The following is a 16575-nucleotide window of genomic DNA, read 5'->3' as shown; positions in this document are numbered from 1 at the left end:
TCAACTTACCTGAGCCAATAGGTTCATTTTTCATTAATATTAGTTTGAGTTGGATTACTTTTTATTTATAACCCAAAGATCTTAAATTATAAGACCTTGTCACATTCCCGGATGGAGTTGAGATGACTTAAGTATGTGCTATTCAGGCAGGCATAGCTATATTAACATATAAGAAATTAGGGCAAGAGTAAAATAATAACACATTAATAAAGTGAATTGGCGAGAGGGAGTCATTAAGGACTCATTTGAAAGGAGGGCACAGAAATGTATACACTGAGGCCACATATATGTACTAAGTTTGGTTTCAGAATTAAGCACCAAAGTTTACACTGGGTCACTCAAGAGACGATGAAAATAACTAAGCATCATGTTATTCACAAGACATGAAACACATGAGCCCTGTGGTTTCCAACATGGAGGTACTGATCATATTAACAAAGCCATGATTAATTACTGGACATCTAAGCAGAATGGAAGAAGGTCTTTAAAACAATGCGACCATATCACACCTAAAACCTCAGAGTTGGAGCCTAAATGAAAAGCGGAACTGTATTTTCTTCGCCTCAGCCCACCTGGGTCACGAGTCTGGACTAAGACTGTCCAGACCCTCGCCCTGTGCAGTTCACACTCAGCTACCTATTCAGGGCCTGGGAGTGAGGGACGACAAAAGGGAACATCCCTGCCCGCTTCCTCTCTTGACCCTGCCATACCTCTCACCCCGCTTCACCCCTTTCGCTCATCCCGTTCACCCTCTCCCACCCACAAGATCATAAATATATTTTTAAATATAAATATATTTTTAAATAGTCTAGAAAATGTACCTCTTAACCTTAAACACTTACTTCTAATACGCATGTGGAATTGACTTTGTGTACGATACGCGACACTGTTAGATTCTCTTTTTCTGCGGCTATCCACCACTCCTGCACTATTTTCGCAAAGATCATCTTTCATTCCAGATATGAGAGGATGCACTTGAACTTTTGCCATAGCACCCTTGCCATCATGGGATGAATATATAGATATTGGCTTATTTCTGAGTGATCTTTTCTCTTCCATTGTTCAAGGCATGTGTTTTTGCACCAGCGTTAGACTATCTTTATCACTGCAACATTATTATATAGGTTTGTTCGTTGGAAATGTAAGTCTTCTAGACCAGTGCTTTTTTTTTTTTTTTTTTTTCAACGTTTTTTATTTATTTTTGGGACAGAGAGAGACAGAGCATGAACAGGGGAGGGGCAGAGAGAGAGGGAGACACAGAATCGGAAACAGGCTCCAGGCTCGGAGCCATCAACCCAGAGCCTGACGCAGGGCTCGAACTCACAGACCGCGAGATCGTGACCTGGCTGAAGTTGGACGCTTAACCGACTGCGCCACCCAGGCGCCCCATAGACCAGTGCTTTTTAACGATTGCTTCGACTTTTTGTTCTTTTGCATTTCTGTATTTCATATTCCTAGACATAGAGGTTTTCTTTTCTGCTGATTCAGAGAAATACAATTATTATTTTTTTGTATGATTGACTTGGTAGCAGGTAACCTTGTAAATAGGTTCATTTATTCTCATTTTCATCTGTATATTCTTATGTAATTTCTATGTTCCTAAGAATATTTTGGACGCACACTTTAATTTCTTCATTTCAAACTACTATTATTTTGTTTCCCTTACACTAGGAAAGACCTCTAGTACAGTATTGAATAGAAGTAGAGAGAGTGGACATTGTTGTTTTATTTGTGAAATCAAAGGCACATTTCCTCCTCTTTCATCATTAAAAATGAAATTTGCTATCAATTTTTAAACATACTCTATCAGATCAAGAAAGTCTGTTTTTAGTTTTATATATTTTTATTTATAATTACGTGTTAAATGTTATTGAATTTTTCTGCATCTATCCAATTATATCATAAATATGCAAATCACATTTTAAAATAAATTATATACAGAATTGCCTTGACAAACACAAAAAATTACATATATACAATTTATATCCTGTATCTACTCCTATCTGTTCTGTATACCTATCTAATTTAATCAATAAATCTACCATTCTGTAGGTCCTTTTTTGGTATGAATGTCGTCATTTTGAAATGTAAACTATGTTAAGTCAAGCAACCTTTGGATAAACCCCATTTGTTCATATAATTGGGTTCAATATGGCTGCCTTAATTTAATCTGCAAAGTCCTTCCTAATAGGATTCCGTTTCTGCCTTATTTTTGTCACCTCGGTCTGTCACCTTGGAGGTCTATTTCTGGCACACGGAACACATAAATGTACTCATCTAAGCTATACAATCCTTCTCTGAGTCTGTGCACCTGCCCAAAACACTCGCTGCTACTCTTCATTTCCTTAGTTTTTACTTATTTTTCAGGCCTCAATTTCAATAGTACTTACTCCAAGATTGAGTTAGATCTTATTATTATTTGTATTTTTATTTCTCCGAGATTGAGTTAGATCTTCACACATATGCAGGCACTGCATCCCAAGTAATTATCGCACTGCGCTGTAATTCTCTTTTTTTTTGTCTACAATGTTTCTCACCTCTCTGTCTTGATTACCCTCACTGTGCCTATTGAGTGGCAGATGCCAAATAACTCATTGTTTGATAAATGAATGAAAGTAGAAAACACATTCTGGGTCGATCGTATATAATGAAATCTTTATTCAGTATCTCATTAAATCAATAGTAAAGGTACTACTGAAGATCCAGAAAAAAATCCATTCAGTGATGCGATTATTTATATTTACAGGTAAATTAGAAGACCTCAACAACCTGCCTCTTACTATCATTTATTAATTGAATAAACATTTTTGAAAGCCTAGTGTGTGCTCAAGTGAAAGGCTGAGAAGTGAAAATTTGTGAAATTATTAAAATTCACTTGTTTTATTGAAACTCGCCTTCAACCAAAACCACAGTAAATTCAGTGGAATATGTATGAGGTACCGAAACAGGTGACTGAAAGTTGGTCACTTCCTATAATAGGACATGAAGGAAAGAAGGGTGCACCTCACTCTTTGCCCACAACACTTTACTGCTTTGCACATGGTAGCAGGTGCATCAACAGAGCTTTCATTTCATTTAAAAAAATTTTTTTAAATGTTTCTTCATTTTTGAGAGACAAAGAGACAGAGCGCGAGTGGGGAAGGGGCAGAGAGAGAGAGAGAGAAAGAGAGGGAGACACAGAACCCAAAGCAGGCTCCAGGCTCCGAGCTGTCAGCACAGAGCCCGACGCGGGGCTTGAACTCACGAGTCGTAAGACCGTGACCTGACCTGAGCCGAAGTGGACACTCAACCGACTGAGCCACCCAGGTGCCCCAACAGAGCTTTTGAGTGTTCAACTTAAATTCCCACTGTATCTGACATTTAGTACTATCATAGTTTATGGAAGTAAGAAAGGAAAAGGAAGGAGAGGTGAAAGGGAAGGAAAAATGTGAATACCCATGCCTTCTATCAGACAAGCATGGGATTGCTTTGCATTTTTAATTTATTGAGTTCTTAAAATGCCCCACTGAAGAGGTGCTAGGAGTCTCATGTTACCCAGGGGATAACCGACCATAAGAAAGGTTAAACCTGCCTCAGGGCATTTAGCTGGAAAATTATCCAAATCAAGATTCAAATCCAGGATTTGGTGAGTCCAAAGGCTGTGTTTTCTACTCTACCATTGGTCTTTTAGAACTTGAATTCCTTTCTCATTTATCTATAAGTGAATTCATTTCTTTTTACCTATAAATTTTTCTTTGTAAACCCCAAAATATATAGAAAAGCATCCAGAAACTTAAAAGACCTTTGCCATTGGTTCCTTCAGTGTGAGGAGAATATCACAAGGCTGGGCATTCTCAGAAGGATAATGTATCATTTGTCGTGAAAGCCAAGAAAACCGACATTTCCAGTGCACAAAAATTGCATGACTTGAGTGCTTAAGAGTTTCCATATTCACATAACTTTCTGGGGACCGACTGGCATAACCTCCACAGTGGATAGAGGTTAACCATGAAGAAGGACTTTCCAATAAAGAATCAAAGTACCTTGAAGTCTTCATTTCTTCCTTTTTTTGTCTTTTGGTTTATCTGTTCCTGTTTTGTTTTGTTTGACCAAGGAGAGTGACGGATCTGTTTATGAAGTTAAATTTCTGTCCAGGACACTTTCACGGATATAACTTTCCTGATTTACCAACTCATACAGTTTTGGGAAATGAGTACCTGCTGAGAACTCTACTCAGAGACATCTTTACTTCTTTATTTCTCAGTGTGTACACAAGAGGATTGAGCAGTGGGGTGATCACAGTGTAGGTCACTGCCACGAGCCGGTCCTTATCTGAGGAGTACAGGGACGTGGGCCTCAGGTAGATAAAGGAGGCGCAGCCGTAGTGGACGACGACCACCGTGAGGTGGGAGGCGCAGGTGGCAAAGGTCTTCTTCCGGCCCTCAGCCGAGGCCATCTTGAGGATGGTGGAGACGATCAGGACGTAGGAGATGGAGATCAGCACAGAGGGAACCAGCAATACCAGAATACTGAGGAAGAAGATGACCATCTCCTTTAGGTTGGTGTCCGTGCAGCCTAGTTTTATGACCGGGGAAATGTCACAGAAAAAGTGGTTGATCCGATGGGAGGCACAGAAAGTCACGCTAAACACCAAGGCATTGACCACCGCAGAGATGAGGAAGCCACAGAAGCCGGAGGCGAGGACCAGCTGAACGCAGGTGGCTCGGCCGACAACGAGTGTGTAGTTGAGAGGGTTGCAGATGGCAACGTAGCGATCATAGCCCATGACAGCAATTAGAAAACAGTTGGTACAGGCAAAGCCCACGAAGAAGTAGAGCTGAGCAGCACATCCGGAGAAAGAAATAGTCTGGCTTGCGGAAAGCAGGTTGGTCAGCATTTTTGGTACAATGACCAAGGTGTAGCAGGTTTCAGAGCAGGAGAGGACAAAGAGAAAGAAGTACATTGGGGTGTGCAGAGTCCTGTCCAGACAAATGACGATCATGATGGTGGCATTGGCCATCAGAGTGGTCAGGTAAACCAGGAGGAAGACGAAGAAGAGAAGGATCTGCAGATTCCCCTGATTTGAGAAGCCTACGAGGAGGAACTCGGTGGTCATGCTCTGGTTCTGTCTCTTCATTGGTCAGTGGGAATCTGATCCAGACGTCCTGAAATTGCAAACAAAGAATCCAACAAAAGAGACATGCCCCAAAGAGACGATGCGTTTCTGCACAAAGCTGAAAACACTAGTTTGGAAAAACGAGTAACAAACCCTAATCACACTGATCATGGGGTCGGGGAAAGCAGGAGGTGTGAGGAGAAGTGACCTAAGATGTCCCACTTCAAGGACATCTGATGGTTCACACACAGTGTGTTAAATCAAGAGGTGATGACTGAGAGCTCATCTCACCTAATCCTGTCATTTTATGGAAGAAGAAATCGAGGCTGGAAAAGATTAAGCCATTTACTTAACCCACATGAGAGCAATAGCCTTTGAAAAAATCACTTACCTGAAGAATCATCTTATGAGAACCTGATTCAGAAAAAAACCAAAAACCAATGAAAACAGTTCTGTCCAGTCCCTCAGATGTTTAGCTCAAATACTGTTTGCTTACATGCGATATTTCTTATTTATTTAGAAGTGTGGAGATTTATTGATGATAAATAATCAACTGCGAAACCTTTGGGATGGGCTTAGAATGATCCCACATACTGGTGTTTTCCTTGTCATGAGTGCATGGGAATTTGGGATTAAAAGCCTAAGTATACAGCTCATACTCTGCACAGAGGGTGATGAAGCCTCCATTCCTCCAGCACTGCCTTGGTCTCTATTGCCTCCAGAATGTTCTAAGAACAACTCTCACCATTATTTGGGGATAGACCTGTCGTTCGATCTAAGAGCACATAGTACTGAAACGTGAGACAACCAGACAGACAATCTTTATGTCAGAGAAAGCTCAGGGGGCACCTGGGGGAGGGCTCAGTCAGTTGAGCGTCTGTCTGCCTCTTGATTTCGGCTCAGATCGTGGTCCCAGGGTCGTGAGATCGAGCCCTGAGTTGGGCTCTGTGTTGAGCGTGGAGCCTCCTTAAGATTTCTCTCTCTCTCTCTCTCTCTCCCACTGCCCCTCTCCTCCACTTGTGCACTCTCTCTCTCTAAAAATATAAAATAAATTAAAAAAAAAAAAGCTCAGGAACCTCCTTGGTCAATTTGCACGCAATTCTGTGAATGTTTTGTGGAAATCTGGGAAGCATGTCCTGTCACTACAGTCAAGGTCCAGTTATAAGAAGCCCACGGCCACAGTGCAGGCTGCTCTCTCGCTAGGCGCCTTAATTGTCGAGAACCTCCGGATTCATAGATGAACCAGATATTCCTCCTTGACTCAGCCACCTGTGGGTCTGGATGTGTCCTCTGCAGACACTTGCAAGGGGCTTAATCAGTTTTCATCAAGGATAGCCCTTTAGTTACTTCAGCAGAGCCATCATAATCCTCTTCCGGGTCTTATTATTCTCTTGACTAACACTCCTAGTTCTCTCAATTATTTCTCCTGACGTCGTTTCTGGAATTCTCTGTCTGGATCGTCATCTCAGCTGCTTTGGTCCTGAGCATTAGATCACACTTCTGGCCTCAACTGTAAGACAAGCTGGCTGGTCCACGGCCATCACACATCACTAACTTCTGTCCCTCCGTCTTTACAAATAACATCACATTTCCTTTCCCACCGTCCTTTATCCCCCGCAGTTAATACTTAGCCCGGCCGCTCACCCCCTGCTTCATATTTATCTCCTGAAAGGCTTCTCTGAGTGGCTATGAAGGCTTTGATTACCGTGCACGTCTACTTCTCTGTCAGTTGTTCTGGGACCATTGGTTGGAACAGAAGCAAAGAGACGCAGGAGCTAGGCCGTGAGGCTGAGACCATGGCTCTGACACCGACCGGCTTTGTGACTCCGTGGAAATCACGTCTTCGTGCCTCGGGCTTTCATCTGAAATGGCAGTGATAAGGGCAGAAACCGTTACGTGAGCACCAAATGGTCACAATCAATTCCCTGACTCATAGTGAATATTGAGGAAGTGTCTGCTCTATCTAATCCACCTGCCTTACGTGACATGTCAGGAAGCTGAAGCCCGTAGAGGCACCATGTAAAGATCTAGGTGGTTTCGCAGCAGAAATGAGGCTGTGTGTCACACATCGTGAACTCCCCCATCCAGGGCTCTGTCCTGTCATTAACCTGGGTCCTGTGTTTGCCATCTCCTCTGTGCTGTGTGCTTACGTACCGGTGGCTGAGGAGACAGACCAGCGTGTTCTTGACTGTGCGGCCCCGTAAGGCAGCCTGCCCCCCACCCCCTCCCGCCTCTTGTTCTCCCACCTTTACGGTGCCACCGATGCTTTCCATCAGCTAAAGTGTAGATCTGTCCTGTCATCCAGGATGTTTCCTCCTACATCTTGGTTTCAGTCTGTTTTAGAAAGTTTGCTGGTTTACATTCGTAATGCTTCCCTCCCTCTGCTCTCTCCATGTTCAGGTGGCAGGACCTGTTCCCTGGCCCGTTTTGTCTTCGTCCCTGTATCTCCCCCCTGAATCCCGATGCTCTGACCCGCTTCACCTGTGCATGGTGTCCACCAGCTATGCTGCCTCTGAGACTTTCTTTGGTGCCCAGGACGTCTGTAGCGTGACTGACGGACGATGCCGCTCAGAGGAAAGGCTGGTGCTGCAGCCCGAATGCAAGAGAAACACTTACATTGAGAGGCAGGGTTCCTGCCCAATCCCGGGTTCCCTTCTAGACCCTGGCAAAGTATAAACGGAGAGACGAATAGGTAAACTGTAAACACATCCCGCAGAATTTTCCCCCCCAGAATCGATTGCGGGCAGTCCGGGGCTATAAGCCTTTAAAAAGGAAAGACAGCTTTGTGAGCTGGATGGGCGGGAGCCAAGCGGACAGCCTTGACTTCACCAGCTCTGTGTGCCCGATGGCAGACACCCCAGTGAAATCCCTGGGTCTTAGAAAGGTAGAGCAGGTACTCTAGGGGGTGAGGCCTCGGAGGGGAGGTAGTTTGGGGAACGTGGGCATTAAAGCCTTGAGAAAAAAAATCAAATACATTCTGTGCTTGACTTGATCTGTGTAAAGGATGGAGAGCTCTGAATCTTATGATTTTTTTCCCCCCCATAGGTCATTCGTTTTGGCTCAAGGTTCCACTTGCTGAATGAAGTAATGAACTGTAACTCTCTTAATCACTGGCCTTGTAGAGTCTAGATAGAGATGAACTGCTTTAAGGGGTTACATAAATGCCATCCTTGACAAATCTCATATGGTTTCTTCCTCCTTCAAGGATGCTAGTTGAACAAACCAGATAATTGTTCCTGTATCTGTGCTGCTTCAGAGCATCTCAGCTACGCCTGCAGCCCAAAGGGGCGGAAATTCTAACCTTTGCAACACTCCTCTGCTAGATCAATCTTTTCAAATACATGAGTGGATGCGGACATCCTTTTACCCATCCATCAGTTCGTTGCTTTAATCCTTACGCATTGAGTACTGATGTCGTTCCAGGCACTCCGGTGATTGTTTCGACTGTTCCGGTGGGGAGGGCTTCACAAAGTAGGGAACGGCGGAGTCCGCGATGGTGGTGGTTTACAGGCCACCTATCGCGGGATCGTACCGAGGATCCTCTGCATGAGGACTCGTTGGGGTCGGTGCTGGGACCCTTTTGAAATTGGCTCCAGGGATCTCTATCACTCTTAGTAAGTTTAGAGCTATAGCTCTGCGTCTGAAAAGAGGTTGGTGTTTAGAAGGGCAGATGTAGAAGTGAGGCAAAGAGGGCTAAGCCTGAGGTGCTCTCAGGACACTGCACTGGATCCTTACTCATGCTTGGGGTCTCCGACTCCTCACGTTCCTCTTCCGCGTCTCTCCCTGACAACACATCTCTTTCTGAAGGACTCAGGATTTTTGTGCTATTTAAGGAGGGAAGAAATCATGGATTTCTCTCTCGTGTTTTAGTTTTTAATTCTGAGAAATATGAGGTTCTCATTGATAGATGTGGGCTATGGGTTAATACAAATGAGAGGGGTGCCTGGGTGGCTCAGTCGATTGAGCGTCTGACTTCAGCTCAGGTCATGATTTTGTGGTTCATGGGTTCGAGCCCCACAACGGGCTCACTGCTGTCAACACAGAGACGGCTCCAGATTCTCTGTCCCCCTCTCCCTGCTTGCACTCTCTCTCAAAATTAAATAAACATGAAAAAAGAAAGAAAGAAGTCGGGCTAATCCAAATAAGAGTCTTGTTGGTGTTAATCTGAATTTTGAGGAGGAGAACACACATACTTAAAAGGAAGAATTGTTTTGGGGGGCCTGGGTGGCTCAGTCGGTTGAGCGTCCACCTTTGGCTCAGGTCATGACCTCACGGTTGGTGAGTTCGAACCCCGCGTCAGGCTCTGTGCGGACAGCTCGAAGCCTGGAGCCTGCTGCGGATTCTGCGTCTCCCTCTCTCTCTCTGCCCCTCCCCAGCTTGCACTCTGTCTCTCCCTCTCTCAAAAATAAATAAACATTAAACAAAAATTTAAAAAAAGGTAAGAATTGTTTAAATTCATAGGTCATCTTAGAGAGAGAGGGGTGAAGGACTGTACCAGCAAGGCTTTCTTTCCACTCGTTTCCATACTGCAGCTCCGATACTATGAGCAGCTTTCTGCGCATCTACTAGGCAAGCATCGGTATCCATTCATCAGTGCATTTAGCTCAATAATGAGCTCATCGGTTCAGACCATATTATGTGCATTTACCGAAGGAACCCAAGGAGAGCGCGGTGGTCCTGCTGAGCTGACGAGTGTAAATTGAAGCAAAGTAAGAAAAGCTTGAGGAGGTCAAGCATCTGTCCTCTGAAGGGAGGATACCAGAGAGATGGGCCAGTTTAGGGCAAGTGTAGTCACCCCCTGTCACCCTACAGGGTTATTGCAGTAGGGCCGACCCTCTTCCCCATGCTGTGCTTTTCATCCTTGCGACTTACTTATTTCATAACTGGAAGCTTGAATCTCTTAATCCGTTTCACTTATTTCACCCCTCCCTCACCCCTTCCCCTCTGGCAGCCTCCAGTTTGTTCTCTGTATGTATGAGTCTGTTTCCGTTTCTTTTTGTTTGTTTGTTTGTGTTGTGTTGTTTTTAGATTCCAGATAATAATTAAAAAATTAAAAATATCATACATGATGAACACAATTTAGAAACAGAGGACCCAGATACCAAGAAAAGCTACTGAGCAACACTGACCAAGTGATATTGGCATAAGACTGAACACTTGAATCAATGGAACAGACGCAAACTGTGGAAATGGCACCATGCACATATGCCCAACTGATTTTCGGCAAAGATGCTAAGGTTTTTCAATGAAGAAAAGATAGTCTTTTCAATGCACTGTGATGGAAATATTGGATGTACATATTAAAAAATACAAACCTTGACCTTTACCAAAAGTCATACACAATTTAACCTACAAATATCAAAGCTATGCAAATTTGGGGGGAAAAAAACTCAGAAATTCTGCAACTTTGAGTAGACAAATAATTAGATTGACAGAAGATAGAAAACATGAATCACGAAAGGAAAAAAAGTGATGAATTGAACTACACCTACATCAAAAATGTGCTATTCCAAAATTAGATAATGTTGATGGTTGCAAAACTCTGATTATATGGACAACTACTGAGCTGTGTACTTTAAAGCCGTAAATAAAATGGTTTGCAAATTATAGTTCTTTTTTATATTATTTAAAAATTTTTTTATTGTTTTTTAATTTATTTTTTGAGAGAGAGACAGAGAGGAAACTGGGGGGTGGGGGCAGAGACAGAGAGGGAAACACAGAATCCAAAGCAGGCTCCAGTCTCTGAGCTAGTAGCACAGAGCCTGATGCAGGCCTCGAACTCACGAACTGTGAGATCATGACCTGAGCTGAAGTCAGAGGCTTAACCGATTGAGCCACCCAGGCGCCCCTACAAATTACATTTCATTAAAACTAGTATAACAAAGGCATAATCAATGAAATTAAAAGGTAAACCACAGGAGCGCCTGGGTGGCTCAGTCGGTTGGGCGGCTGACTTCGACTCAGGTCATGATCTCACGGTCCGTGAGTTTGAGCCCCGTGTCAGGCTCTGTGCTGACAGCTCAGAGCCTGGAGCCTGTTTCGGATTCTGTGTCTCCCTCTCTCTGACCCTCCCCGTTCATGCTCTGTCTCTCTCTGTCTCAAAAATAAATAAACATTAAAAAAAAAATTAAAAAAGGTAGACCACATAGTAAGAGAACATATTTGCAAAATTTATATCTAATAATAGACTCTAATCCAGAATACAAACGTATCTCTTACAGAAGAAAAAATAGAAAGGCAGACCAATTAATGAAAATTCAGTCAAAGCTTTGAACACGTACTTGGTTCACAAGAAATTACAAATAGCCAGAAGCACATGAAAAACTGCCCAGCACACTTAATCTTCAAGTACATGCATAATCAAGGTACCGTGAAATGTCACTACCCTTGTGGGCTGTTGAAAAGATGAACAGTAGAAGAAGCAGACAGGATGTGAGGGTGCTGGAGCCCTCCTGCGTTGCTGGTAGAAATTAGTCACCATATAGCCTTTCTGGAAAACAGTTTGACACTTTATAAATGGTTAGATTTACCTCTACCAGCTGGCACAGACATCCCCCTCGTAGATACTTACCAAAGATAAATGAACATAAATGTCTGCATAATGAATTGGAGACTCATTTCATAAGAGTTTTACTCTGATTAGCCTCAAACTGGAAATAAGCCAAATGTCCTCCAACAGTTCAAGAAATGAATAAATTGTGGCGTATTTGTAAATGGAATGCTGTTAAGCAATAAACAGAAAACGGATAAATGCAACAAAATAAGTGAGTCTCAAAAACCTTACGCTCAGTGAAAGATAGAAGACACAAAAATGAACATACTATTTGATTTCATTTTTATGAAATTATGGAAAAGATCAAACCATATCAATAAAAACAAGTTTAGTGTTTTTGTACAGGCGTGGGTTGAGTGGAATTGACCATAAACAGATGGGAAGGAACTTTTGGGGGTTGTAGAAATGTTTTATATCTTGATGGGGTGGTTATTGCTTGGGTATATGCATTTTTCAAAACTCACCAAACTGTACATTTAAATTGGAAACATTTTATGGCATATAAAGGAATCTCTGTAAGGTTAGTTTTCAATGGCAGAAAATATTTTAATAAAAATTAAAAAAACTAGTTGGAACCCTTTTAATTCAAAGTCGAAATGTAATTTGTGAACCACGTAGTCTTACAAATCCATAAAGACCAAAAGCAAAAGAAAAATAAGAAAGTGTTATAAGTAGAAAAATTCCAAAAGTTGAAGGAATACCTGATAAATTTTTGTAAAATGTTTTACCCCTACTAAGATGTAATCAAAGGAACGTAAAAAGAGGCAAATAACATTTTTATCTTTCATCTTGACTAGAACTGAAAGGTTAAAAAAAGCATTATATATATATATATATATATATATGTATGTATGTCATGGAGAAATTGACTTGTCCACAGATAATTAGTGAAAATATACATTTATAACATTATTATAAAGCTCCCACATCTGTTGCAAAGATTGATGTCAGATCATACATAGCTGTTTTCTGAGAGCAAATCCACTTGAGGTATTTAAAGTAATGAAAGATTTGATAGAGGACTTAGAGATATATATCTGTTGAAGGCCAAGAGAGGGAATGTCAGGAGGGTTGTTCTTGACTTTCAGCATTTAAAAGGATTATAGGGAGGCCCCACCTATGGTTTTGGCTGATGCAGCCCTAGAGAGTGATTCTCAGGAAATCCAAATGCCAAGGGCAAAAGCCCGTACCTACCATCTGCTGGCATAACATGTTCCCAGAAAACACTGCCTTTCCTTCTCTTCCATTATCTATGCAGCTCTAAATATGTCTCAAATTCTCCTGGCAAGTGAAGGGACTCAAGGCAGTCTCCCCCTTCCCTTCACTCCCCCAGAATGTACCATTTTGGCATGTGAGTTATTTTGAGCTGAAGGCACTTGAGACCTTGTGGGCTCAAAAGAAACTTTTGTCCTTCCTCAACCACACAGAAGAATCTAAACTGGTGGTGATTCCCCCAAATAAAGGTTATTAACAGATAAATTTGATCTGAGTGACCCATCTACCTAGTAGGGCAAACATGTAATTATCAAACATCTGCTCTTTTTATTTCCTTCTGAAGTGCATTCCTTTTTTCTGAAATCCCAGACCCCTACCCCTTCTCTTTAGTTGGGAATGACATTATAGACCTCATTTTGCCTAACTGTCTTTGGAATTTCCATGTCTTTGGGGATTCTCCATATGTACACCTATTAATTTTAATTGATTTTCTGCCGTTAATCTATCTCATGTCAATTCTTTAGTCCAGTTAGAAGGACCTTTGAGGGTATAGGAATTCTTGCTCCTTGACACAAAGAATCTGGACAGACTCCAGGAATTTGAGGATTTCTGTCCTTCTAGAAGAGTACAGTAAAGAGAGCCTTAGAATTATAAGTATGATATGAAGTATCAACAAAATATAACCAGCCCAATTTTTCCTTTTGGATATTCAACATCCATACATAACCTTCTTTTCTTGTTTCCATTTCCAAACAGTAGTAACTAATATGTTGCAAATATACCTCACACAGTATGTCCACATTCATCTTCAAAAAAAGGAGACACGGTGCCACGGGTTAAGTATTCCCTGATGGCCTTGTTTTAAATATTGAATTATGATGTTTATCACCAGCAGCACACCTTATATATACTAGTCTATTAAGAAAAGGGGGAGTATGGTTAACATATACAGATATATACATCATTAGGCAAGAAAGAAAATAAAACACAGCTATTGCAACCCTCATTTCTGGAATTTATCACAAGACTGTCATAGTTATTTATGATTTTTTTCTTTCACCTATTGAATAGTCTTTTGAACTTAGCCAACACCTCAACATTTCCAAACAATCTAGCCCTTGTGACTTTGCCTAATTTAGGTTGTTTCAATCAAAATTTGTATATGAAGTAATAAAAGATGCCCTATCTTCTCTCCTAGATTCCAGACACACTCTTCCCTGACCTAGTAGTGTTCCTTAAAAAACAGTAGCCATAAAGGAAGACAGCGAGCGAGGAAGAAAGGAAGAAAGAAACAAACCACAAAACAATCGGAAGACAATGAACAAAATGGCAAGAGTAAGTCCTTCACTAGTCCCTTTAAATGTCAATGGAGTAAATTCTCCAAATAAGAGACAGAATGACTGAATAAATAAAAACACAAGATCCAACAATGTCTTGCCTGCAAATGACTCGCTTTAGCTTTTTAGGACACGTATAGGCTAAAAGTGAGGGATGGAAAAAAGATATTCCATGAAAATGGTAAACAGAAAAAGAACAGGGGTGGCTGTCTTCATATCAGACAAGATACACTGAAGTCAAAGCTGCTACAAGAGACAAAAAGGTCGTTACATAATGATAAAAGTGCCAATTTAATAGGAAGATATAATAATTATGGATATATATGCATCCTACATCAAAGCACCTAAATATGTAAAACAAATAATGACAGCTCTGAAGGGAGAAACAGATAGCAATCCAATACTAGGAGGAGATTTCAAAGTGTCACCTTCCATAAAAGGATCATTCAGACAGAAATTTGGTCAAGAAACCGAAGAATGGAACAACAGTATAGAACAAATGGCTCTAACAGACATACACAGAACTCCCCATCCAATTGCAGAAGAATGCACTGCCTTTTCAAGTGCACACAGGACATCCTCCAGGATAGATCACATGCTAGGACACAAAATGAGTCTCAACAAATTCAGAATCAACATCATTCCAAGTAACTTTTCTGACCACAATGGAATGAAATCAGAAATCACTGACAGCAAGAACATGCGAAAATTCACAAATAGATGGAAACTAAACGAGCACACTCTTGATAATCACTGGGGCAAAGAGGAATTTAAAAGAGCATTTAAAGAATATCTTGAGACAAACAAAAAATGAAAATACAACATAGTAGGGTGTACAGGATGCAGCATAAATAGAATTAAGAGGAAAGTTTGTAGCCATAAATGCCTAAAGAAGTACAGATCTCAAATAAACAAACTGACACTATACTTTTAGGAAGAAGAAAAAAGAGAACAAACTAAGCCCAAAGTTAACAGGAGTGAAATAATAATTCTTAGAGAAGAAACACACCAAAAGGATACTAGAAAGCCAGTATAAAAGAATGATCAACCAAACCAAGTCTACTCTTTTTGAAAACAAAAATAAAAACAAAATTGACAAAACTTTCACCAGACTAATTGAGGTAAAAGACAGAAGACTCAAATAAATGAAATAAAAAATGAAAGAAGAGACATGTACAACGTATGCCTGAGAATCAGAAAGGATCATAGGGGGCTATTATGAACAATCGTACTGCTACAAATTGGATAAATTCCTAAAAACATATAATCCACCAAAATTGTATCAAGAAGAAACAGAAAGCTTGACAAGCCCAATTACAAATAAGGAAATTGATCTGTCATCAAAAATTTCCCAGCAAGGAAAAGCCCAGACCAGATAGTATCATGGGTACTTTCTACCAAACGTGTGACGAAAGATTAACACCAATCCTTTTAATCTCTTCCAAAAAATAGAAGAGGGAACAATTTCAAACTCTTTTCATGAGGGTAATATTACCCTGACGCCAAAGGCAAAGACAGCACAGAAATATCATGGGCCAGTATCTCTGATAAACACAGATGCAGAAGTCCTCAGCAAGATCCTGGGAAACTGAATACAAGGACCATTAAAATTATTACACATTATGATCAAGTGAGACTTACTCTTGAAATGCAGAAAGTTCAAAGTGCACCAATCAATCAGTGTGATAGACCACACTAACAAAAGGAGAGAAAAAACATGATCAAAACAAAAATGCGGAGAAAGCATTTGGCAAAGTACAACATCCATTCATGATTAAAACTCTTAACAAATTGGGTAGAGTAGGACTTTACTAGGACACCATAAAGGCCGTATATGAAAAGCCCACAGCTAAATTATATTATCAATGGATGAATAGGTGAAGAAAACATATGTGTGTGTATATATATACAGATATATATATATATATATATATATATATATGAAGAAAAAATATATATTGTATATGCTAATCACAAGTGTTCTCACCACACACAGGTTGTAACTATGTGACGTGACTGATATGTTAAGGGGCTTTATTGTGATAACCATTTCACAATGTATACGTATATCAAGGCATCATATTGTATATCTTAAATACGTACAATTTTTTGTGAAGTTGGAAAGTTTCCAAATCAAAAGTGAAAATAGATTAAAAATGTTTTAAAGAGAGAAAAAATACCTATTGTTTCTGTCGTGGGGGAAACAAATGACAGGTAACCTCTGGAACGGATAAGCCTAAACACTGAGGAGTGTATCTTTCAAAAAATCTACATATTCATTGAAATATGTAGCTATGTTCCTCTGCTAAAGGATACTCGCAAAAATCATCTATCTGTAACTTACAGGTAGATAAGCTAAGTTTAAATTCTTAGAT

General features: G+C 40.8%; 1 protein-coding gene across 1 annotated transcript; it reads right to left on the bottom strand.

Annotated features, from left to right (window-relative positions):
* Positions 1 to 4171: 4171 nt before the first annotated feature.
* LOC122211806 (olfactory receptor 10T2-like) lies at positions 4172 to 6861 on the bottom strand. The gene is made up of 2 exons (XM_042925225.1): positions 6801 to 6861; positions 4172 to 5144 (listed from the first exon to the last, which is right to left on the bottom strand). The coding sequence occupies exon 2, from the start codon at positions 5114 to 5116 to the stop codon at positions 4172 to 4174; it is 945 nt and encodes a 314-aa protein (XP_042781159.1). The 5' UTR covers positions 5117 to 5144; positions 6801 to 6861.
* Between the last annotated feature and the right edge of the window lie 9714 nt (positions 6862 to 16575).

The sequence above is a fragment of the Panthera leo genome, chromosome F3, assembly GCF_018350215.1.
Source record: "Panthera leo isolate Ple1 chromosome F3, P.leo_Ple1_pat1.1, whole genome shotgun sequence".
NCBI lineage: Eukaryota > Metazoa > Chordata > Mammalia > Carnivora > Felidae > Panthera > Panthera leo.
Note: the sequence above shows the minus strand (reverse complement) of the source record. Positions and strands in the feature narration are given on the sequence as shown.